Raw genomic sequence first — 23,855 nt, forward strand, 5'->3', positions numbered from 1 at the left:
GGAGCTTGAACTCTGGGCTTGGGTACTGTTCCTGCACTCTTCAGCTCAAGGCGAGCGCTCTACCACTTGAGCCACAGTGCCACTTCTAGTTTTCTAGTGGTTTATTGGAGATAAGAGTCTCATGGACTTTCCTGCCCTGGCTAGCTTTGAACCATGATCCTCAGCTCTCAGCCTCTTGAGTAGCTAGGATTTACAGGTGTGAGCCACCAACACCCAGCAACTATTGACTTTTAATAATCTCTAATTAAACTCTAGAGATGGTATCTGAATGATGTCATCTTTTTATTGTCATGGGGGTATTAGCTTACACTAAATGTTTGCTCTTATCTCTTGTTTCACTATATTTTTTACTTAAATATCCCATGTAATTTGTTGTGTATTTCTAATTTGAAACAAAAAAACTTCCAAAAAATAACAAGAATCTTATTTAAAATCAGTTTAGAATCCCTTGTGTGTACTTAATATAGCAACCAGTGTTAGGAGTCAACAGAACATTCTGTTCTCCTTTCCTGTCACTGCTGATGTATTTACATTGGCACTACATGGCTTAGCTCTTGAATAAATATCCTCTGTATTGTTTCCTAATTGCTTTGTGAATAAGAGTGCTTCACATAAGCAAAGAAATAAGCAAAATACTTACTTTAAATCCAAAAGAGAAAACTTTAAAAAGTTCCTGTTGCCTTATACAACTTCTAAGATACTCACACAGCCAGTTCTTAACTTTTCAGTCAAATAGTCACTGTTTGGAAAATCCAGGGGTTTTCCTCAGTTTTCTTGTTTGCCTGTCCCTGAAATGGGCCATGGGATCCACAGATGGAGGGCCAGAGCTGGAGGAAGGCAGGGTCCAGGCATGCCAACAAAGCAGCCAAATGGATAGCTCGGAACACTGATTTTTAGATAGCTTTGTGGGAGAGATATTAGAAGTTGATTATACTTTTATGTATCTTCTTTGGGAAAAAAATGTTGCAGTCCTTTTCACATTTTTAACGGAATTATTTACTATTGAGTTCTAATAACTCTTTACATATTATGGATCTATCACTCTTGATGTGTGACTTGTAAATATTTTTCCCCCTCTCTGGTTGCCTTGCTTCCTTGTTAATGTCCATTGAAACACAAAAGATTTTAATTTTGGTGAAGCCAAGTTTATCTATTGGTAGATAAATGTCTATAAACAGGTACCATATAAATGTCTATAAACAGGGACCCACATTGGCAAGGATGCTTTGGATTGTCTAAGCGGATAAAAGTCACAACCTAAAAAAAAAAAAAAGATGATCCTTAACTCTAGAAAAAGAGCATTCACAAAGGCTGCACGTGGGAATCGCCTGAAGTCACCAAACACTGATGGTGGGTCCCATACTTACTATCCAGTGCCTCAGAGCTTTGCAGGGTTAAGCCCCAGTTTCGAATGACTATATGTGTCTGCAAGCCAGTGGCACTAGGACCAAGGGGTGAAGATGAAAAGATAATGTGAAGATGCCTCAGGCATCCGTGCGGGGATCAAATCAGTGACCCCTGAGACCTCATTTGATTTCACTACAGCCTGCAGTTATAGTTTATTCTTTCACTTAATTATCGTGTCTTTATACCACCCTCTGATCCGGCTATAAATATCCTTAAGTTGAGAGGTGAGGGCTACTTTTTCCACAGATGTTGCTTACCCAGGCAAAACTAAATAACTAACAAGCCTCTTCTGCCCAGCATTGATTATTTGCTCTTCCTCACTTTAATACCCCTGGAAAAAAAATCCATTATTGCTCCCTCCAACAATCCACAGCAAGCAGCCTTTCTGTCTTAGTGCTGACTGGGTAGAAAGCCCCTCATCCTGGGAAGCAAATGTCCTGATTCTAAATTAGAATATCCGAATTGTGCACTGTTCTTACCGTCTCTAATTTTTATGACTTTTGAAACCGTGGTTATAATATATTCCTGTTCTTTATTACCTGGCAACATTATTGAATCCAGAACAGTTAATCTATAGCAGTTCATGAAAAGAACAGGAAAAGAGCTTTCCTGGGCCCCAGAGACTCCTAAAAGAGACTCAGGAAAAGATTGACAGAGATGCTTTGCAACCCACCGATTTCCCGGTTTCACAAGGTCGCAGCCCTGATCTGGTACAGACTCTGTGTATTCGATGAATAGGACACTTTAAATAAATATTTTTAATTGTTTTTGTAAAGGTGATTTAGAGAGAGGTTATAGTTACATAAGCCAGGTAATGAGTACATTTCTTTTCAACCCATGTCACTTTTTGGAAGTGATATTAGCTTCTTCTTCTTGCTGTAAAAATGTAGTTCTTTATCATGAATTTATAGTTCTACTGTCCTGAAAGTCAGAAGTGTCACTGAACTAAAAAAAAAAGTCAAGTTTTTTGGCAGCACTATGCTGCTTCCGAAAGGTCTGAGAAATAATTCATTTCCTTTTACCCCTTCTACCTTCTAAAGGCTTCCTGCTTTCCTTGGCCTGTGGCTCCATCCTCCATCTTCAAAGTCAATAGTATGGAAGGATCAAATCTGACTTTTGCTATTCCTGCTTCACTCTTGTAGATCTGGTGGTGACAGGAAGCTCACCCAGATAACCAAGGGTTAATCTCCTCATCTCAAAATCCTTAATTTAATGTCAGCTGCCTAAGTCCCTCTTACCATATACATGCAACCACAAGCTAAAGGGGTTCAAAGGCCAACATCTTCTGGCAGCGGTGGAGGTTATAACCATTATTCTACCTACTACACAGGAACTATCTAATAGTGCGTTGGCTTTGAGTTGGGTCTGCTCGAACAAGAGGATGCTGTGTTCAGAAGCCCAGTCTGGACAATGGAGACACATGCTCCACCTGTAGACATACTGTGCACATTTTGTCGGATTTACCTGCCTATTTCAAAGGAATTCTGGCTTCATGTTAATGTGTGATTATGACAAAGTAAGCACTAGGTCATATAGGGAGAATGTGCAGGGATGGAGAGGCTCCTTATTGTCTAACGAATAGAGTATGAATTGAACAACAGTAGGGTGGTAAGAGGAATATAAACTTCAGTCAAGGGAGCCCAGAGTTAAGGTGTAGTTTGTAATTACCCTTAAATGTCTAAGACCAGTTATATATGCTCTCCAAACTTCAAAATTATGAGATTTACCTTATGCAGGTTTTCACAGAATGAAATTAGATAATGATACTGTTTATCAAATACCAACAATGAAGCATTTCTTTGATTAAACCTGACTCATGATTAGTGATCACTGTCTCATCCACTGGGGGCTATTCACTTTATTTTAAGATTTTTATAACTCAAGGTAGTGCTTCACAATTTTGTATGAGTTCTTGCTAACTTATTCCTAATTTAGAAGGCTAAATCTGTGGTCTGGCACATAAAAATTGTAGAAAGTACTGCATCAGTCCTTTTAAACTGAGTTCTTTGATTCTCCCATTTCTTGCCATAGAATTTTTTAGGGGATAACAAAAATGCAAAACATTTAAGTTACTAAAAGAAAACACTGATCAGTTCTTTCAAGATATGTCATCATGTACTAAACATTCTTCAACAAAATAGTAGTCATCATTGAAGTTCAGGATTTTCCTGTTTGAATGACATTTTCTACTTTACACATCGCCATTACCCTTCCAAAGCTTAATATTGCCACAGGATTTTGTAATAGTGAAAGTTGAAAGGAATTTCATGAGAACATATTATCTTTGTAGTTTTCCTAAAGCAAACTTGAAAATTAGAGAAAAATGAACCCTGTTTAACTCTTCTCCTTGTTCTTTTAAAACACTCTACCTAGGCCATTAGCTTTTATGATTCTCCAAGCTAAACAGCCTGAAGCCAGGTGACTGTATTTGAAGAGCAGGCTGGAAGGAAAAAAAAAGTTTCATAAAACTTCTATTCTTATGTCATGAAAATGTGTTTACTGTCCAAAATTTCACTAGCAAAACAGATAGAGAACTTAATTATTTTTCCCAAGGCCAAAGTGCAGTGGCTTAAGCCTGTAATCCCAGCAACTTGGGAAGAGTAGATGGGAGAATCACAGTTCAAGATCAGCCAAGGGAAAAAGTTAGAAAGACTCAAACTCAGAAAACAGACCAAGCACGATGACAAGTGCCTATAATTCCAGTTATGTGGGAAGTAAATAGAATGGTTGCTGTCTAATGCCAGTCCCAAGCAAAAGTACAAGACCTTCTAAAAATAACTAAAATAACTAAAGCTAAAAAGGCTGATAGTGTGGGTCAAGTTGTAGAACACTAAAAGGCCTTAGGTTCAAACCCCAGTACTACTCATATACACACCAAAACTAAACCAAAACAATGTTCAAATAAAAACGACTCCAGCTCTCCTGGATGATGTAATTAGTGTGGATTTTATAGATTCCATCTGAGTGTTTTCATTAGAAAACACTGCATGTTTTATTTTAATTTGATTTTTATTGAAAAGGTGATGAACAGGGGGATGACAATTACATAAGTAAGGTAATGAGTACATTTGTTTTTTAAGCATTGTTACCTCATCCCTCTGCATGTTTTAGTTCATCCTTCTGCTCGACAGTTTTTATTTTTTAATCATTGCTGTGAGTTATAAAACAATCAGAAAAGTCTTAACATCGACCTCCTATGCTAACACTCCAGGATATGTCCTCCAGACCAGATGAGAGCTTCGTGTCCCACCTGACCCTCCCGATCTGCCACCAACATTACACCCCACACACGCCACTTCCTCTTTCTGTCTTGTTATTATAAGTGATTTGGCAGGCAAAGTTTAATAACTCTGGACAAGGAATCATTGTGATAATAGATGACTACATACTAAATTTCATTTGTTGACTATCATCCAGCAAATATTTATTTGTTCTGTGTCTCCTAGGTGCTGGCCACTATTTTTGGCAAATTACCTTTTTCATGTATAAATAAAGATGACACTAAAAAATAAATAAAAATAAATCACCAGGCAGATGAATGCAAAAGATGAGATTCTAAGCCCCTGAACCTTGACCAGACCAGCCATGTCAAATATCTTTAACATCTGAGTGCCCATGCCAAAGAGCTTTCAGGGATGAAAAGCTTTCACTAAGAGTGGAATCTTTCATTAAGGCCTCGATCAGCATCTTGAGCCAAGCTACCCTGTTGATCCTCTGTGCAGTGAGCAATTTCAGTAATGTAACTACACTTGAAAAGCCAGGGCAGGCAGCCCAAACCTGTGACAGCTGATAAGCATTAAAGTAATACCCCTCAGCATATTTATAAAAACATCCTAATAAGCAGCCTGCTGCTATATTTTCTTTTTGTAAGACTGTCATCTTAAAAGTCTGTGAATTTTAAACTCCGAGTGCCCAAATGTAATTGTCAATGGAAATCTTAAAATTAATACTTAGCTTTGAATAGCTGTCTGCAATGCTTGCAAAAGTGTCTCTAATGAGCAGAGAATTGGGGAAAGTGGCATCACTGAAGCCCAAAGGGGTTTCCCATAAAATACTAATATGGAAGAGCAATGAATGCTTGAACCTGCCTTTTCTTACGCAGTAACTCAGTGCGGGCAGTTCTGAGGGGGTGGTGGTGCTGAGTGAGTTGGGGTGGGCTAGGGCATCCTATACTGGGACAAGGCTGCTTCCATTGCCATTCTGGGAACCAAGTCCCTTCCAGCTATGGCTCTGTCATCCTATGGGTCAAGGAAGGAAAAAATGACTGCTAAGCCAAACCAGAATTTGTGTTAAGAGTTCTGCTGAAACACAGTTACACCCATCTCTTCACACATTATCCATGGTGGCTACTTTTTCTGCTACTATAGCTACATTAAGTAGCCTAAAATACTTAATATCTAGTTCTTTAATAAAAACGTGGGCTACGCTATTGGAACCCTCAGCAAGACTGAGATAATTATGGCAATGTCTATCACAAACTGTCTTTAACCTTCTCCTCATTTTATTGGCCAAAATTTAGTCACATGGCCATAGCTAATTGCAAGGGAGACTGGGAAATGTAGTCATTTGTTCAAGAAGAAAAGGAAATAGGTTTAATGAACAAATAGCCACTCTCTACCACACTAAAAGAAGTTGGGGGTAAATTGTGAAGTAGAATTACAATTCAACTCTGAATTACACAAGTCCAGGTTCCTTTCACCCAAATCGACTCATAAATTCCACATAGCAAAAGATCTGTCTTGAATTCACAACACCAGGACAAGGTATAGGGGGGAAATGAGGCTGGAGGTACTACAGAAGTTTCTAATGAAGAAGCCTGTGGTTGTATTGAATATAGCTAGGCATTTCTCAGGAGAATGCAGGAGTTGTGTTTATCACCAAAGTACATGGTCTGGTCCCTGCCTGCACAGTCAGACACTCATTTTGTTAGCAGACCTGTCTGGATTCATCTCCCACGGAACAGAATATTAGTGAGCCAAGCTCAAAGAAATTTGAGTATCTTTATGCAAAGATAAAGAGCAAAGATTGGCTCAAACATTATAAGTAATGCCACTACATTAGGTATCTCTAGGGATCTCCAGAAGAGGAGGTTTTGTTCCAACATTATATTTAAATTTTTAAGAGTTTTGATCTACCGTCTTCTGTTGATGATTAATATTGTCCTTCCTTCATTTCCTGACACTCATTGTATTATTTCTATATTGTCAATTATTTTAAGCCACTTTTTATACTACATTTACTATTCTCAGCCACTGAAATGCAGAAGACTCCTGTCTTCTGAATTCCTTATTTTGATTTACTGATTCATTGGATAGATTTCATCACTCCTGGTAGGATCAGGACTCAGGGTTATATGTATAGATATACAAGCTGAATACAGTAAAAGTGACCCACTTAGAGGGAATATTTTTCTGTAATGGAAAAGCAAGACATACCTACTTGTCTTGAAGAAGGGGAAGCTATATATTTAGACTCACTATAGAAAGTCTGTCAGGAGTATTTTTTGAGTCATTGCTTCCTTAACAACATGTTTGGTCTTTAGCCTCCAAAGTTTAACATTCCTATATTCAAAGTTTGCAATTTCTTTTTCTCCGAATTTCAGGACTTTTTAATTTTATACTTTTGCTCTTAGAACCGAGCACATTACCCAAGCCGTAACCAATCTTTTGAGTGACTAAATTTTATCATTAGGGAATAAATGTAAATTTTGTTACCAGCTTCGTGCCCTGTTTCATTCCTTCGGGATGTTTGAAGAACTGGGCGTTTGTATAAGCAAGAATTTCTCTAGGGAATCTCGGTAGTTAAGAATTTTATTGCTTCTTCCTTTGTATTCTCACCACTCCTATTCTGGTGAGAGAACATTCTGTAGAAGTGAGTCCGAAGCTCTGAGCAGATAGGTCCTTAGATGGCTCCTTGTCTGCTATATCCCTGGGGCCTGGCACAGAGCTTGACATAGTAGATGTCCAGCAATGTCCAGGTCATTTTCATAAGGAACATTGCAGTTTTCTAGACTGAACATACCTACAAATTTTTACCTGAAAAACATTTCACCAGTGTATTTCTTTATGTCTCAAGTTGATGAAACCAGCAGGAAAGCAAAAAATTTAGATCTTACAATGGCAAACTTCCTTCTCTAACTGCAATGATGGATTGTATATAGAACCTTTAAGGGAAAGTGGATGTTAGAAAATCCAGTTTGATGCTCCAGTAACTGTAGGCAGTGTCTGGACTTGTGAAAGGGATATTTATTTAAAAAATCAAACCTAATATTCAAATGTATTGTTCATAAATCATCCCTCAGTAAAATTGTTAAATGAGTCATTATCATATTCTGTGTTTGTGTATATATACCCATATATGTCTACATAAACCAGGGGTCAGCAAAGCTTTCCTCTAAAGATTAGATTATAAATGTTTTAGGCTTTTCGGTCTCTAAAATATTTTTACAGTGAATCAGCAGTGCCATAGGCACTGGCAACCAGGCAGTTGCCAGATTTGGTAATTTACTGACTCCTTAACTAGGAAAAAGTTAAGGCACTTTAGCTCTAAAAGCCCAAGACTCTAGCTATAGTCCTTGGAGCTTTTCCTTAGTCTTCAGCACTAAGACATAATCCTGGACAGTAAAACACAATGCTAAAAGATAGGGCTGGAGGAATGACTCAAGTGGTAGAGCACTTGCCTAGAAAGTGCTAAGCCCTGAATCCAAACACCAGTACCACCAAAAAATCTGTTTTGTGGGAAACAGTTGTGGTGGTGTACAGCTGTGATCCCAGTTGGGGTAGAAGGATTGTAATCAGAGGCCATTCCTGGACAAAACCCAAACTCTGTCTGAAAAATAACTAAAAGCAAAAAGGGCTAGAGGTCTGGCTCAAATAGTAGGGCTCCTGCGAGAATGAGGTCCTAAGGTCAAACACAGTACTGTCAAAGAAATAACATAAAACTGCTAAAAGATGAAAGCCAAAACCATAATGTTATAAAGGGTTTTGTGCTTTAAATGTGTACGTATAATTTCAGAGCTAATTGTAATTATTGCTACTTTATTTTGGAATGAACAGTACCTTCTCTGTGCTTGGGTTCTTGGTGTTGTAGAAGGCTGTATCTATCAGTTTCGTTGTAAGGATTTCAGTGGCCTGCACACTAGCAGTGAGATGGTTTTAGTCTAATGGTTTATTTTATGTAAGGGATATGAGTAAGAACCAATGAAAACCAGTAACTCTGAACTAACATGTGAGAGGAGAGGCATATTAAAACCATATCTTACACTGAACAATAAGCTATTTGGGAAGCAAAGGAGTTATAGAGGGCATCCTAAACTCATAGAGTGCAATACCAGGCAGTGATGATAATCACATTCTCAAATGGACTTTTCCAGAGAAAAGAAACCATTAGACACACAGGCAAATTCGATGGTAAGGAAGACCTTTTCCAAATTACAAGGCTGTTTTTAATTTGGTGATACCTTGCCACTCCCTTCTTCCTCAAAAACATACGGGAAACAGATAGATAGTTGATGTACGTATTCATGGGTGACAAACTTAGGGGCAACATCCAGATTTTGAGGGAAAAATGTGCTTGTAAAATAGTAGCAGAACCAAAGTTCACTTTTTAAATTGTAAGACACAGATAAGTACAAAGGTGAATTTAAAAGGGGAAAAGACTAGCAGAGTTACTGAGTGTCTCACATTTTTATAGTATTTCAGGGATTGTATGTGTCATACAATACTGTAGAATTTAATAATAATGGCTTTGTAAGATTTTGTTGGAATAGCCAACAATTCTGGGCCCAGTGCTGGTACTTTTCATGATATTTTGAATTTTTAAAGTGAATGTTGAAGGGCTATTTAGAACCTGTCAGCTATTTATCAAGAACCAAATTGCTAATTTAGAAAAAAAAACAGCCATTAAAATCATAACATGATTTCTTCTTTGACAGCTGCCACATGATAATATTCTTTACAGATAAAGTACTCATCCATTAATTTCATTTTTCTGTTTCCTGCTACCATCAGGTACATAAAAGGAAGGAAATATGAATTCCAATACGGTTAGAGGAAGCTCATCCTTCATTTTGTCAAGGATTTCCCCTCTCCTCAGCTGTGATCATTTTTCTTGATGATTTCTGATGATTTCTAATTTCTATGAATTGAGAAAGAATAGCTTCCAAGTTCAATAATCCATTAAGGTTGTTCCAGTACATGTTGAAAGAGAGTTGAGTTTTTCCTCCATGAAGAAGAAACAAGGATTGCCCTTAGGAACATAGGTATATAAAATGGAAGAAGCAAAAATAATTACTGGCCAGGCATGGTGGCTCATGCCTATAACCCTAACTTCTCAGGAGTCTGAGATCTGAGGATCACAGTTCAAGGATAGCCCCAGGCAAGAAAATCCACAAGACTCTTATTTCCAATTACCTACCAAAAAACTGGAAATAAAGCTATGGCTAAAGTGGTAGAGTGCTAACCTTGAGAAAAAAAAAGCTCAGGGACAGTTTCTAGGCCCTGAGTTCAAGCCCCAGGGCCATACACATACTCTCTCTCTCTCTCTCTCTCTCTCTCTCTCTCTCTCTCTCTCTCTCTCTCTCTCTCTCTCTCTCTCTCTCTCTCTCTCTCCTCTCCCTCTCCCTCTCCCTCTCCCTCTCCCTCTCCCTCTCCCTCTCCCTCTCTCCCTCCCTCCCTCCCTCCCTCCCTCTCTCTCTCCTCTCTCTCTCTCTCTCCTCTCTCTCTCTCTCTCTCTCTCTCTCTCTCTCTCTCTCTCTCTCTCTCTCTCTCTCTCTCTCTCTCTCTCACTTACTTCATAGTATATTTAACCAAGCCAGGAGAAGAGTGGGGCAATTTAAGGTGCATCTCTGATGGACTGGTTGTTTAAAAAATGGAATGAGATAATATGAACATATTTTGGAAGAGATTGTAGCTTTGATTTCTAAGTAAGGTTTTCCTATCTAATTTAGTAATATTATTTGTTGTTCTGCCCTGAATGCCATTCTTTGCTTAAAACACTTCTTGGCCTACAATGTATGGAATAGGAGAATTTTATGGAATAAGTAACTCTAGGAACCTAACCTAGAACAACACATAGCTGATACTCACACTATAGAGACTAAAATCACTGCTGATGAAAGAGATTATATATAAAATAGCACAATAAGGAATCCTATACCTTATTGGTTGGACTTCCATAACTGACAATGGGTTTTATTTCTCTCTTCTTCATGTCTCAAGTTTCATTACCTTCCTCCAGATTTTCTTCCACTGCTATCATCATACAACAAACCAGCACTGCTCACTTAGGCCATTGCAGTAGTCTCTTGGTCTTCTATTTCTTCCTTTCTACAGTTGATCTTTCATCAGCAGCCAAGTGATTTTTAAAATCCTTTTCTGAATATGCTTGGATACCTCTTTCTTGTTGCATTTTGAATGAAATGTTCTCACCCCACTGACTTCCCAACACTGTGGTTCTCTCTGGCTCCAACAATCACTGTATCCTCTACTTAGAAAAAGGTGGGAATAATAATCATTTCCTCGTAAGCTAATAAGTTAAATAATGTGGCCAGCACCTGTGACTCACACCTGCAATCCTAACTACTCAGGAGGCTGTGTTATGAGAATTGTGGTTCAAAGACAACCCAGGCACAAAAGTCCATGAGACCCTTATCACCAGTTAATTACAAAAAGATGGAAATGGAGGTGTGGCTCCAGTGGTAGAGTGCCAGCCTTGAGCAAAATTGCTAAGGGACAGCACCCAGGCTCTAAGTGTAAGATCTAGTACTAGCATGAACAAAAAGAAGTTGTATGATGAAAATCCATCCAACTATGAAGGAGAGTCACTATTAAGCCTTAGACATCAGTGATATTAGCTGTCCTTGGGCTCTTGAACTAGCCAGGCTCTGTTTTTCTCAGGCCTTTTGCTCTTTTTTATAAATACAAGTGTTTTATTTTGAGGACTTAATTTTTTTTGGGGGGAAGGGGGTCTCCCTACAATGCCCAGTCTGGCCTTGAACTCAAGGCTTTCCTGACTCAGCCTTTCAAGGGCTGAGATCACAGGATTCGGCTACCAAACCCAGCTGTTTTTTAATTAAGATTAAATTTAGCCTGATGGCACACACCTGCTTTCCCAAACTAATGCAGGTTGAAGCAGAAGCCAATTTCAAGGCAGCCCAGTACCACATAGATAGACCCTGTCTCAAAAATTGAAAAGAATTCAATGAATAATATTTAAAATGTCAAAAGTGTGGCTAAGCCAGACACTGTTGGCTCATGCCTGTCATCCTAGCTACTCAAAGGCTGACATCTGAGGATTGAAGCTAGCCCAGGGCCTTTATTCTTGATGTATCTCAGCTGGGATGCTCTTTTGCCACAGTCTCCCATGGCCGATCATGTCTCAGAGAAGACTTCCCTTGTCTAGATAAGCAGCTTTTACTCAATTTTTTTCACATTAGCCTGTTACGTGTTGCCTTGACAGAATTCCCAAAGACTATATAATTGATTAGTTACTTAGACTTTATTGTTAGTCTGTTCTTACAACATACTGTAAACTAGAGTTCTGTTCACTTTATCACCACATCCCCAGCACGTGGTACATTGTAGGAACTCAATAGTATTTACTAAATGAATGGGTGGACAAACACTACTCTGTCTCCTGAGGATAGTATGCTTCCCTTTGGAGCTACACCTTTTGCCAGTGGATCACCAGACTGCCTAGAAGAGCAGCATTTCCATTTCCGTCTCCTGATTCCACCATAATGACACAGGTGGTTCATTTTACCCCTTGTACAAAACTAAGTATCCTTCACTGGTTTTTAACTTTTGATATCCAAAATGACCACAGCTCAGTGTGCAGCTTTTTGTTTAGCTGAGGGAAATGGAGGCGTTGTCCTGAAAGACTCCAAAGGGAGTGAAGGCCATTGCTCCGTGTGCCCCCTACACACATGCAATCCCTTATTGTCGCTATGCAGTGACAGTAAGAATAATGTACCACAAGGAATGTAAATGAGACACTGAGTATCCTTGGTTGTAACAGCCTATAATGAGACACTCCCACAAAGTAAGCCCTTCTGATCTACTTTTGGCTTGCTAATTATCATCTTTTTTTCTTATTGTACTATATGAAATAGAAATACGCATGAATGAGGGATTTTTATCAATTCATTAAACCAAGTGAAAATATCTGCTTGTCAAATAAGAGACAATGGCAAAAATCCATTTTTAGCTATCTATTGCTCCACTCACATGTGAAATCACCCACACGGGAAGACATTTGCATATAAAAGAACCTTTATTGGCCTTAGATGGGATTGGCTAGGCAGATTATAATGCCAAACCAAACAGAAGGCTCCTAAACAACACTGGGGTTATGCTCAGGGTAGAGGCTTGTCCTGGGAGACAGTATGGATAGAGCGTGTGTCATGCCCACATTCATTATTTTTCATGGAATTACTTAGAAGAAAGGAAGAGATAGAAAGGAAAAAAAGAGGGAAAGGAAAGGAAAGGAAGGAAGGAAGGAAGGAAGGAAGGAAGGAAGGAAGGAAGGAAGGAAGGAAGGAAGGAAGGAAGGAAGGAAGGGAAGGAAAAAAAAGAAAGAGGAGAAATAAGGAGTAGGACAATAATTGGGGAGTTGGAAGGTATTTGAAAAGCTTGACTTCCTCTCTGCAAGTAATTTATTTCCAATGTCCATACTCCACAAGTCAAACTTTTTTATATTTTTAATGCACTTAATATAAATGCTCTTGTTAGTTTATAGTGTGGAGCTAAAGTTAGGCAGTCCAGCATGACATTGTTTGTGTTGGTGTTTCTGTGGAGCCAGCTCTGTCTAGTTTCCTTGGCTGAATAGCAATTGGCACTGACCCAGAGGCAGTAGATGGGACCCAGGCAGAATCTTTCGTCCCAAGATCCTAACTAGGCCACAGTTTGCACTATGCTTAGCACTAACCCACAGCCTCTCATGGCTCTGCACTCAGCAATTGCACTTCAGGGCTCAAGATATGATCCACAGCTCTCTGAGAAGCACAGAGCTGCTGAGAGATGGATTGTCATTGTTGAATCATCATCTCCATCCTACCCCAGGACACACACAGACTGACTACATCCCTTCCAAGACTTGTCAAAGGATCCACCCTTCAGTCTATATCATGTGAGAACTCAATAGACCAAGAGCTCCCCTTTGAGTTATTCTTCACTAGAGCAGTGTGCACACCTAAGTAATGCACTACTCTTTTAACTGGCATTTTATTTTGTCACAGATGGGCCTTTACTTGAGTACACAAGATCTTCACACTAGTAATTTGCCTCCATTTTAAGGAGAATTGGGCTTATTTATTATTTCTTTTTTAAAAAATCTGTAAGCCACTACTAGAATCTTCCGGTAAACTCATATTTTTGTTGTTGTTGTTGTTTAATATATGTTCATTTTATATCACATAGTAGACCAAACAAGTGATTCTTTGCTTTATATTACAAAGAATATTCAGGACATTTTGAATTTAAAAGGCTACTTTTATTCCAGCCCTAATTGATTGTTATAATTACAAGGTCAATTTCTTTTTATGGAAATTCTCTCCAGCAGCTCTTGAACCTATAGTTTCCATAACCTTGAAAATGACCTGTCACAGCCATGGGTAAGTCTCCTTACCCATGCAATGATTTCTGAAGCACTCAGTGAGTGTGTAGATTCCCAGACTTCACCCTCACAGATGTTTTCTGCCAGGGTTAAAAATAAGAGGATTCGATTATATTGGGTTCTTCTTAGAAACTGAGTAATAACTAGATAGGAAATTTTTATCATGGCCACATTTCCATTAAGTACATAAAATACTTCAGCATCAAAAACCATGTCTAAGAGCTCATAGAAATATACTTGATTATATTTCTGTGCAGCCTCCTTATGCAGTTCCAGGAAGCATTTCAACTTGTTACCATCCTCGTGTTTCCAAATGGAAACAGCAGGCTCAGATCAAATGGAGCCACCAAAGGAAATGTGTCTTTTGAACTTCAACAATAGCATCATCCTTGAACTATGATGTGGGATAGTTGGTATTTCCTTACTGCGCTCATCAGGAGAGAACCTGGTTGTGGGGGGGAAGGGGAGGCTGTAAAGTATTACCCTTCCCTGATCTGCGGTACATGAAAAGCCAACAAAGGTAATGTTCAGTGAGGCTTCTTTCAGAAAAAAGTGTGAGCTAGGGTTGTAGCTCAGTGGTAAAGAGCTTGCTTAGCACGCACAAGGCCCTAGGTATTTCCAGTCACACACACACACACAGACACACACACAGACACACACACACACACAAACACACCAAAACACACACACACACACCCACACACACACACACCAAAACACAAGAAAACAAGTATTCAAGTATTCAATTTTGGAGTTTAAGTACAGAAGGCAGATCATTGTTTGGCATCAGGGCATGCCAGTATGCAGGTGTGTGTGAGTGTGTGTGTGTGTGTGTGTGTGTGTGTGTGTGTGTGTGTGTCTGTATCTATGTCTGTGTCTTGTACACTGGCTAAATTTAGACAAAACATTTTTATTTTGTGTATCCGGTTTGGCAGTCTTGTTCCTCTTAACTATTGAGAAGTTTTCTTATATCCTTCTTTATTCCTTGATAGTTTATTTCTGAGCTTCCTTGACTCTCCCAGGAACATCGGATTTCTCCATTTTTTTTTTTTTAATGGTCCTGGGGCTTGAACTCAGGGCCTGGACCCTGTCCCTCAGCATTCTTGCTCAAAGCGAGCACTCTACCACTTTGAGCCTCAGAGCCACTTCTGGTTTTCTGGGTAGTTTTTTGGAGATAAGAATCTTACAGACTTGGGCTGGCTTTGAACTGCGATCCTCAGATCTCAGTCTCCTGAATAGCGAGGCTTGTAGGCATGAGCATTCCCTCCCCCATTTTTTTTTTTTTTAATAATTCAAGGCGCTTGGTCGCAAGTGTCCCTGTAACCACCCCTTGTTCCCAAGAAAACTCACTAGCTAGCCTTTTTTAGTCCTTTTTGCCTCTCTTGAGTAACATAGATTCTTTTCATTCCATAGAATGTTTTTGCTATAATAACTCATACATATCTTTGAGAAATTTTTATTACCACCAAATCAACAATTAGTCCTCATGATTAATCAGTATAAACAGGTATCTAGTTAAAAATTGTCCAAGTCTAACATCAGGAATCATACTGTGCAGAAGCATATACTCTAAAGGTTCTATTTTAAGGTACAATTCCCAGGAAAGAAACAAGTCCTCTGTAACAAATGCCTATTGGGTAGATTCAGTAACAGAGAGCTTCAATAAAGATCTCTTGTTCACTCACTTGAACTCCTCAGGGATTGCATACATCCTCCTTGGCTAACCTCTGCTGTCTGTCATGCAAGAAGAAAGCTGCCCTTGAAAAACTGTCCTCTTCAGACAGAGTGTAGTTGATATATTTATAAGTGTGCTTTGAAATGACTTCCAAATTATATGATCTTTCTACTTGTCTAGGTTTAAGTCCATAAAGTCATGAGTTTATTAAAATCCAACTAAGATGTTTAATGCCAAAAAATAAAATGAAAATGTGGTCTGTCCTTATTGACATATTGAATACCACAGTAGCTACATAGCAATCATGCTGATATATCATCTAAGAGCTGAGCTTAACCCCTCATTGGAAGTTAAAGAGTTTTGGTAATGGCTTCTGAAGACACTCTGCTCTATATAGAAGCTTGCATCCCTGTCAACTTCTGTGTGTGTGTGTGTGTGTGTGTGTGTGTGTGTGTGTGTGTGTGTGTGTGTGTGTGTGTGTGTGTGTGTGTGTGTGTGTGTCCTCAAACTTGAACTCAGGGCCTAGGTGCTGTTGCTGGGCTTGTTTTACTCAAGGATGGCACTCTACCAGTTGGACCACAAGTCTACATCTGGCTTTTTTTTTTTGTAGTTGTTAGTTTTAGTGTAGATAAGAGTCTCACAGACTTTGCTGCCCAGGCTGGCTTCAAACCACGATCCTTAGATCTCAACCTCCTGAGTATCAGCTAGGATTTCAAATGAGCCATCAGCACCCAGCCTCAGTCAATTTTTTTTAAGCAACACATAAGATTTCTAATCTTGTGAGTGTCTCCCAATCCTTTTTCACAGACTCCTGGAGACAGGAAATGATAGCAGCAAGACAAACTGTGTCTCCCGAGTGGTAGTGTTAATACAAGGCACAACTTTTCTGAGCTTTTCCAAGCCACAGGGCAGATACAATGCAGGTTATTGCAGCAAAGAACAAAGAACATATTCTGAAGGCTGTGGTTGGCTATGGGACAACAGCTCAGTTGTCAGCTGACAACAGCTCAGACGGAAATCTTGCTCTGTAGTGCATTTAACAAGCCTCTGTCTGAAACTTACCTTCTCTGACACACGGAGAGCACTTTCAGTCCTCACTAAGTGTTCTAGAGAAGTTCCTCTCTTCTTTGCTTGGGAAAAGAGAAGTAAGTATTTCTCTACAATGAGCAAGTTAAGCAGCTTTGACTGCACACAAGTCTGTTGGATTGATTGGTTTTTAAAACAGGTGCCACCACAAGGTAAGTGTAGCCTCCAGAACTGGGTATTGTTCTATTAGATAATCCTGATTAAATTTATTTTTTCTATTAAGCTAAAAGGAGGAAATGAAACATTTTCTTGCTTTTAAAAATAAATCAAGCCTTTCTGTCACCCTGTATAACATTCAGTATTTATCTTGATGAATCCTAATGCCTGCCAGACTGCTCCATTTCAGGGAGACTGAAAACTTTCTCCACCATTTATTAATAAAGCATTTTGAGTGACATCCAAGATGCTTCTGTTATATAAAATCCCACACGCTATATATATTTTGATCAACCTTAGTGTAAATTCTGTATGAATTAAATAGAAACAAATTGGAAACACACTGTACATCATTATTCTGAACCCATGTCCAAAGAAAACACTTTGGAATGGATTTATCACTCCATCTTAGGGTTGCATATCCAAAAAATGTACTGATCCTCTTTTTTTTTTTTTCGGTCATGGGGCTTGAACTCTATGCCTGGGCACTGTCCCTGAGCTCTTCAGCTCAAAGCGAGTATTCTACCACCACTTGAGCCACAGTGCCACTTCCTGTTTTCTGGCGGCTAATTGGAGATAAAAATCTCATGGACTTTTCTGGCTTTGAACTGCAGTCCTCAGATCTCTGCCTCCTGAGTGGCTAGGATTTTAGGTGTGAGCCACCAGTGCCCAGCAAGTATTGATCCTTTTAAGTGTACAAAAGTAATAATAACAATGAAACTGATATCAATGTTTACTACAAATGGAATATAAGTACCTTACAGTGTAATCTCTTTATATTGCTTATAATCACATGAACTAGAGCTAGAAAGCAGTAGAGCTAGGATTTGAGTGCAGTTCAGTGGTTAGAAGGTCGTGGTAATGGCAAAGGCCCCATTCTTTTTAAAAATTATATTGTTACTATTAAGTATTTGTATAAAAGGTTAAAACTTTATAAGGCAGCTTATGAGTACAATGGTTTTTTGACAATGTAAACCCTTTTATCATTTTCTCCCATTCCATCCCTCCTGTCCCTACTCACAAGTTACATAGTTCATTTGTTCCATAGTGTACCTCGAATACAATGACTACATTCGTTCACCCTTCCTCCCTCCATTCCTTTGCTCCCCCTTTGCCCATGCCCCAAAAAGTCACATTTCCGTTTCCTGGTATTGTTTTTTATAAACAGTGCATTAATTCTTCAGAGGAGTGATGTCTTTGGATACCCTCCTTTGGTCAATTTGTTTGGGTATAAATGCATTGGGCCCTATATATGTTATCATGCCTAGCTGTAGTTAAGATCTAGCTTACACATATGATAGAAAACATGTGCCTGGTTTCATTTAACATGATTTGTTCTAGGTCCATCCATTTCCCTGAAACTGATGTAATATTGTTCTTTCTAATAGATGGGTAAAATTCTATTGTGTATATGTGAAACATTTTCTTGATCCACTCATCTGTGGTAGGGCAACTGGGCTGTTTCCATAAGTTGGCTGTTGTGCATAGCCAACAATAGCAATGAGCGTGGATGTGTGAGTATCCTTACCGTATCTTGACTTGTAATACTCTAGATAGATGCTCAGCAGTAGTGTGGCTGGCCCCATTCTTCATCTCCCTCCCTCCATCTGCAGCAAGATAGGTACTCTCACACCTAAAACCATGTGAGGCTTTTCTTCTGAGACTGAAGACACCTGACTGGAGTCACATGAGAGAATGTCATGGTAATATTGGAGCAAAATCATCGCATGCACTAAAATGTCAGCTAAAAGATGACACTGTGGAGTATAGAATTTCAAGAAGCAAATATGAGGTTAAATACCTTTCATGAAGTTGTGATTTATAATACTGAGTTAACTGTCTTCCTTCCCTCCTATTTTATTTTATGAACTCAGGTATCAAAGAACAAGGCACAATAATTTTCATTGGAAAAGGTGAATCAATTATTTCAAGCTAATTAAGTGAACATGTTACAAGCTGTGTAGCACATAAAGCCATCTGAGGAAGTATTATCATATGGTTTGAATGTGAAAAGTACAGGAATGGGGTGATGGGGAAGAAGTATTCTAGAAAGAAAATCTGAAAATCACCTTTAGTCTTAGCCACCTTGATGCTTCAGAAAGAAAAAAGAGAGAGGAAAAACACAATGACGGAGACTTTTAGCCACAGGGACACCTTTGCTGTGTCATTTTTTGAGACTGCCTTTCCTGTTATCCATTCTCAAATTACAGGCATCTTCTTCCAATTTTTATTATAACATCACAACTTACTTTATAGTATCTCTGGGGTTACCTGTTCTCCTTTTTTTCCAGCTTTTCTTGATTTTTTGTCTTCTTATCAGTTGTTATTCCAAAGGATAAAAATAAAAAATAGGAAAATAAAATTGATCTCTTATTTCCTACAGATGTTAGGGTGTAACCAAGCCTGGTAAGTTGCTATTGGCTGAAAGGAGATTTGGGACACCATTAGTACATCGTATTGTTTCTATTTGTACTTCTGTTTTTCCATTAAGACTATTAAATGTTGGATGGTAGGGACCAGCTGCATTTTTTTCATTTCTTTTCCCAAGTACATAGCTCAGTGTTTGATACAGAAAAGACCCGTGCAAAACTGCTGAAGGTAGTGAATGAATAAATGAATGAGTGAAACAAGAGAAATAGCAGCATTCATCTCTTTCTCTTACCCTCTGCTGATAACTACTCAGGTAGCTACTTCCAGTGTAGCCACTCAAGAAGCCAAGAAGCCCAGAATGTTGTAACTTTTCAAAAATGTATGGAAATTCTTGGAACTGGTATAAACCAGTACCCAGCCATTCCCAACACACACACACACACACACACACAAACACACACACACACACACACACACACACACACACACACACACACACACTGTGAGCTGTCAGGCAAGTAGTTTAGGTAGCAGAATTCTATAAGGAAAGCCATGTTTGGTTCGCATTTTAATGAGTGAGGAAGGAATGAAATATTGTATTATTTATTTCTGTCCAAGGATAATCTAATCTTGGAAAGATGGCTACCGGGGTTAACACCAGTTTCCCCTTAGAAAAATGAATAGTGTCTGCACTGGGGTTAAGGTAAAATGACCATGTCCTGCTGTAGTTGTCAGCAAGAGGTTCATTGTTTATGGCTTCATTACTACCTTAAATCGAATATCTATATTTCCCCTTCGGTTTAATGAGGCCACATGGTTGGGGGATTTTTTCTTTAACTCAACTTATTTTAATTTGTGTTTAACTAGCCCTCCTAACCTATTAGGTACTCAGATGGGCAAGTTAGAGACAATTAGCTAAGTGTTTCTCTTGTTACGCACACCTCAAGATAAGGATAATCAATAAGACTGAGGCAGTTACGGAAGAGAAATTCAGTGTCTGTCAAGCATATTAGCCACCTGATCAAGCTGTGTTTCAGAAGCAAGCGGCTCTTCCTGCCTGCCTTGGCCTCGTTACTGCTCAGTCACTTTGCTGTTGTGTTTTCTTAGTTTTCAGGACTTTATCTCCTGTCTTTCTTCACCATCCTCATCGGGCTGGTGCTCTACTCCTCCACCTCCACGTACATAGCCCAGGACCCCAGAGTGTACAAGCAGTTCCGCAATCCTTCGGGACCTGTTGTGGACTTACCAACCACAGCTCAGGTGGAGCCTTCAGTCACCTACACCAGCCTGGGCCAGGAGACCGAAGAGGAACCCCATGTACGTGTGGCCTAGGATGAATCCTACCCTGCCCACTGAGGATAACTCAGGGGCCCTATGTTTGCCCATCATCTCTGTATTGTACATAGAGAAAGGTATTTACTAGGTGCAGTTTACACAGGTGGACTGCAAGGTAGCAGATGCTCTGAAAGTTCGTAAAAGGAACAAAGTAAAGCTCACTGGAGACACAGGCTGCGATCCACCTGAGCAGGAGGGATGCCTAGCTGGTGAGCACGAACCCCTACTCCGTATCAGTTACTGTGAACATTTTTGAATCAAAAGCAAGTATTCCTGTTATTATGATTTATGTTATTATTGTTACTGTTATTAAACTTTCAGGAGGAGGTTTTGTACTCCTGGCAGGAACTATTGCCAGATCCACACATAGTCAGCATCAATCCCACTTTTTTTTATGGCAAATCACTTTTTAAGAATCACAGGGGGTTTTGGTTTGTTTTTGTTTTTGTTTTTTGGGGGGTGCAGACTATGTGAGTGTTGCATGCCACAGGAGCTCCACCCCTGAGACGTGTCCTCGTCCTAGGGACCCGGTGTGTAATGGTTTCCTCTGTTAGGTGTGTGACTGCCTGCTCAATAAGTATCTTGTGCTGTGACCCGTGTGGGAGGGGCAACTGACCATATAATTCTCTATTCTAGGAATAGATGTAAGACAAACATTTTAGTCTTTTTTATATTTCAATCTCTAATTACTCTAGGCCATTACCTTTCTGTTGTGCCACGTGACTGCTAATCAAGTCCCTGTAATTACAGGATAAGGACTGTTCTACTTCTGTGGCTTATGGGAAACCTCAGAAATAACATCATTGCATTTATGGTTATGTATCTTTTTAAATTTTTATGGCCTTCCCTCTAGCGCCTCTTCAAAGCACCCCCCTCCCTTGATTTTCTTACTGGTAATATATAAATTAATCCAGGCACTGGAAAAATCCTTCTTCTCTGTCATGTTAATTATATGACATCTTTAAAAATACAAAACCAAACCCATCAGGATAGAACTTGTCTTTACTGTGAACTATCGTTGTTTATGCCGCCTCCTCCAGTCAAGGTGCCAGTGTAGAGTAGTCTCTCATAATAGTTCAACTGCCCTGGCCACTTTGTAGTGGTTAAAAAAAAAAAGCCACCATTGGAAATCTGGTATTTGGGTCATTTTTAATAGCCACTCAATTGTAGAATATATTAGCATAACATTCATGATCTGATCCATTGCCCTTCCCTTCCCCACCCCCAAAAACCCACCAAAACAGAAAAATAAGACCTCTGTAATATAGATTCTACGTGCCAGTCTATGAAGTGCTTCTTCAGTTTGGCTGACTTCAATAACATTTATGAAGTTTGGGGCAGTTCTGTTTTGTATGCCTTAAACAGGTAAGTGAAGCAAAACACAAGCAGGGTATAAAATAGAGGACAAATCACAGAGCAGGACTTGTACAAGGCCTAAAGATGCTAGCTAAGGAACCCCATGCTGTCTGCCAGCACGAGTGGATTTTTTTGTAGGCCTTCTAACATGGAATGAGCGGTCCTGCCCTAGAAAAAGAAAAACTATCTTCTCTGATATGCAGATTTCAGTCAATTCAGCTTCCTTTAAAACATGTTTTGTTTTATGTGTGGAGGAACAGCCAATGCCAAAACGATATCACAGCAAAATAAACTTGCCAAACATCTGCTCTCTGCTACCTTTTAAACCAATCAAATACCTTTCTCTGAATATTTTGTCCATTCAGACCCGAAGACCTTTAAAGACTGTGGTTTTATTTTTGTGTTTACATTCCTTTGGTTTGCATAACTTGCTTGATTTATTACACTTCTAGTATTTATTTTAAGGCAAATGGGTTTTTTGTCTTTTTGACTCATTTTTATGACACTAATTTGCAGACATGAGAAACAAGTGGCTGAAACGATGTCTAAGTCTACTCAGTGGGCTGGGATTTTTTTTTTTTAATTAAACTTTCCAAAAAGTTTGCAATCAACTGATGGCAATCTATCTTATAAGAATCAACTGAAGGCAATCTATCTTATAGAAATCAACTGATGGAATCTATCTTATAGGACAGTTTAATTGACTCCATTGTATGGAAAGGAAGTGTGAATGTCAAGAGGTACTCACTGTGAAAAGCTTCATCTTCCAGTATCTGTGTAATCAGACTGTCATGTCCCTGAGTTATCTAGCTGTGTTGCTTCATCTCCATGTAAAAAGAGTGGAAATCTTGATTGTTTGAGGTCAGGCATTCCAGATTCACCCTTCAGGGGGGGAAGAAAGTAGTAAAGAACGGTTTCTTCTTCTGAGGAAAAACATTGGTCCTTTGGGATTGGGGTGGAAAATGGAAACAGGGCAATGTTAACTCTCGTCTTTTAGTTGCTGAGATTTCATAACCTCAGTAGACACCAGCAAGATTTTCAACTTTTCAAGCCACCACTCTCTTCCACCAGTGAGACCCTAGCAATTGGAATTCCATTTGATGAAGAGCAAATCACAGCTCTTCCTAAACCCTGCTAGAGATAAATGGTGTTCTCCCTTCCTCCATGGAAAGTTGCACTGGGGACAGGGCTTGCCTTGGTCATACCTCCCTACAGCTTCTAACCTTGAAACACACATCCAGGTAGACCAAGCAATGGAAAAATTGGCACCACTGTGTCCCATGAAAATGTTTAAATGTTTAGTTTAGATATTGCTAACTTGTGCTATTAACCTTTGGAAAAGCGTGTAGTATTGTTTGTTTGGGGGGGGGTTATTTTTTATTTGTAACCACTTAGTAGTCCCCGGCTAGCTACCAGTACAGATTTTACCCCATGGGTAGGATTCTATTGTTAAGCCACATAACAAAGCACACTAATCCTGCTACCACAAATGGAAAATATGAACCAAAAAGGAAATTGACACCAGTAAGTTGAGCAAACTGTCCATTTTTTTTTTGATATTTGCATGCTCCCCTATGGACTGGCTGTGGCAATGTAATGCCTGTACAATGTTTTCAAATAAAAAATAAATGCTTTATGAAAGCACTGAGTTCTTGGTTTTCTTGTGTGTTTGTCTGCACTATGACAACCATGGAAGCCGTTCCCTTAGGATGCTAGAAATAGCAACAAAAGCAAATAGCTGGGTACGTGTCAAAACAAAAACCAGAGAGAAAATATTTCCAAATTAGGAAGGGCACAGCCAATTCCAGAATTATAGTTTTGAAAAGCCAAATTAAACACATTTGTAATTAGCAAGATT

At 39.2% G+C, this 23,855-nt stretch overlaps 1 protein-coding gene across 1 annotated transcript in view; it reads left to right on the plus strand.

The window, feature by feature from the left end:
• Positions 1-23,641, plus strand: part of Slc35f1 (solute carrier family 35 member F1) — a 361,568-nt gene extending 337,927 nt beyond the window's left edge. Inside the window, exon 8 of the mRNA XM_070015319.1 lies at positions 20,414-23,641. Coding sequence (XP_069871420.1) covers positions 20,414-20,638 — 225 coding nt within the window. The 3' untranslated portion in view covers positions 20,639-23,641. The remainder of the gene's footprint in view (positions 1-20,413) is intronic.
• Positions 23,642-23,855: the final 214 nt, after the last annotated feature.

Source organism: Dipodomys merriami, unplaced genomic scaffold (genome assembly GCF_024711535.1).
Source record: "Dipodomys merriami isolate MVZ:Mamm:240054 unplaced genomic scaffold, mDipMer1.0.p SCAF_112, whole genome shotgun sequence".
In the NCBI taxonomy this organism is placed as follows: domain Eukaryota; kingdom Metazoa; phylum Chordata; class Mammalia; order Rodentia; family Heteromyidae; genus Dipodomys; species Dipodomys merriami.